The sequence below is a fragment of the Rhinopithecus bieti genome, unplaced genomic scaffold (assembly GCF_001698545.2).
Source record: "Rhinopithecus bieti isolate Rb0 unplaced genomic scaffold, ASM169854v2 scaffold_9919, whole genome shotgun sequence".
Classification (NCBI taxonomy): domain Eukaryota; kingdom Metazoa; phylum Chordata; class Mammalia; order Primates; family Cercopithecidae; genus Rhinopithecus; species Rhinopithecus bieti.
The window spans coordinates 2437159-2438982 of NW_016806411.1; the positions used below are offsets into that span (position 1 = coordinate 2437159).

General features: G+C 37.8%; 1 protein-coding gene across 1 annotated transcript in view; it reads right to left on the reverse strand.

The window, feature by feature from the left end:
* The window catches only part of IL26 (interleukin 26), a 31091-nt gene extending 30033 nt beyond the window's left edge, over positions 1-1058 (reverse strand). The window contains exons 1-3 of the mRNA XM_017876219.1: positions 853-1058; positions 711-767; positions 419-553 (exon numbers count right to left, since the gene is read on the reverse strand). Of these exons, the coding sequence (XP_017731708.1) occupies positions 419-553; positions 711-767; positions 853-1023 (363 nt within the window). The 5' untranslated portion in view covers positions 1024-1058. The remainder of the gene's footprint in view (positions 1-418; positions 554-710; positions 768-852) is intronic.
* Between the last annotated feature and the right edge of the window lie 766 nt (positions 1059-1824).

Here is a 1824-nt window from a genome sequence, read left to right on the forward strand (position 1 = left end):
GAAAGGAAGGAAGAGGGAAGGAGGGAAGGAAGGGAGAGAGGGAGGAAAAGAGAGACTTAGAATAGTGTTTGGCACAAAGTTGGTACTCAAGAAATATTAAATGGATGAATGAATTACTTGGGAATCACATAATGAGAGAATGATTTTAAAGTATTTATTTGAAAACCATTTCATGTTACTTTAGCTCTCTTCAGTGTGTTTTATCAGCCATTCTTTAAGAAATAAGAAATAGCAACATACTGAGTAATCTACAGTTATTTGATACTATTTCCCTGGTGATGACCTCTCCATTTGGACTACAAGCCAACAATTACAAAGCTCGTTCTACTCATCCTTTGGTGTGTAGACAGATTCTTACATGCTGACTTCTAAATAGGTTTCTAGGATCAAATGCACAGTATTTATTGTGTATACTTACACAGTGGCTCAGTTTCTGCCTAAGGCTATGAAAGTCCTCCACAAAGCGTATTTTCTTGCAACCTTGGAATTGCAATTGACCAAAAACATCTTCCATGAAGAAGGACAGAAGCTGTTCTTGAAATCGGCAGTTTTTCTAAAAATAAGATACAAGAAATTGCGTATGGTAAATTATAAATCTTTTTTTAATGTCCCCCTGATCATTACTTAATTACTCTCCAAAAAAAAAAATTTAAATGCAGGGGAAATAAACATCAAATAAGTGGAAATGTAAAAAAGACTTTCTGACTTACCATAAATTGCTTTTTTGTTTTCTTTTTTAATAGTCGTATATTTTTTATGCGGTCTTCCTACAATAAAACGAAGAGAAATAAGTTGTATCCAAGATTGTAAATGTCCTTGAGGTCATCATTTTAAGCAGAGCCTAATACTTACTGGAATCGTTGCTTTGAGCCATGCTGCTTTGATATAGAGAGCGTCAACAGCTTGGGACAGTGTTCCCCTTGGGTAACAAGTTTTGGTGAAGGAAGATTGCCTGTGCTTGGCAATGGCAAGAGACAGAGTGACTAACAGCAACCAACACCTCAAAATGCAATTCGCCAGCATTTCCCTTCACCCCACTCGGCGTGTGTCACTCACAGCAGCCCAAGAGATACTAGTGCTGGTTAGATGAGAGGATAACCTACTTAATGTAGCCCTCAAAGCCACCAGTCCAATGAGGTGCTGTGAAAGATAATTTACAGTTTATATAGAGGAAGATCACTTTGGTTGTTCTAATTTTTTTTTAAGAGGTTGCTTCATAATCAAAAAACGCTGATCACACCATCAACTGACATTTTTTAAAAGCTCAGCCTTACTGGTAAGCCTGGGTTCTCATTTCCAAAAAACTTGAGAACTTCAGCTGCCTATCACAGCAGCTTGCATTATTTTAAAAGGCATGCCAATAAAATAAAAGAAATTAAAAAAATTATTTCCAGGGGCTGTGTCATAATTTTTTAAACCCCATGTGAAAATCTTCTTTTCTAACCAGAATCCCAGAAAAATTTAACAAGGGGGTGGAAATGGGCAGCCCCAGGAAATCTGCTCATGATTCAAATGGGTTTTATGTTTATCCTTTGCCACATCCTTCACCCAGCTTCCTCCAGAAGCCATTATTCCACAGCTAGCAGCGAAAACGTTTCCAGTGCAGAAACAGTAACTCTCCTTAACAAATTCAAGGTTGTTTGGAACTGGACCTGGGACTAAGGTCCACAATGTAGTAAGTTCTCTGTCATCTCTGTCCAGATTTACCACTCAGACTTTCCTTATAACTCTCAACTTCCAGGAGAGTGCAAATTCCTTGAAGAGACCATATATTTTCACCTTTGAATCCAGCATCTACCGTGGCATCTCATCTAAAGAAGAAGT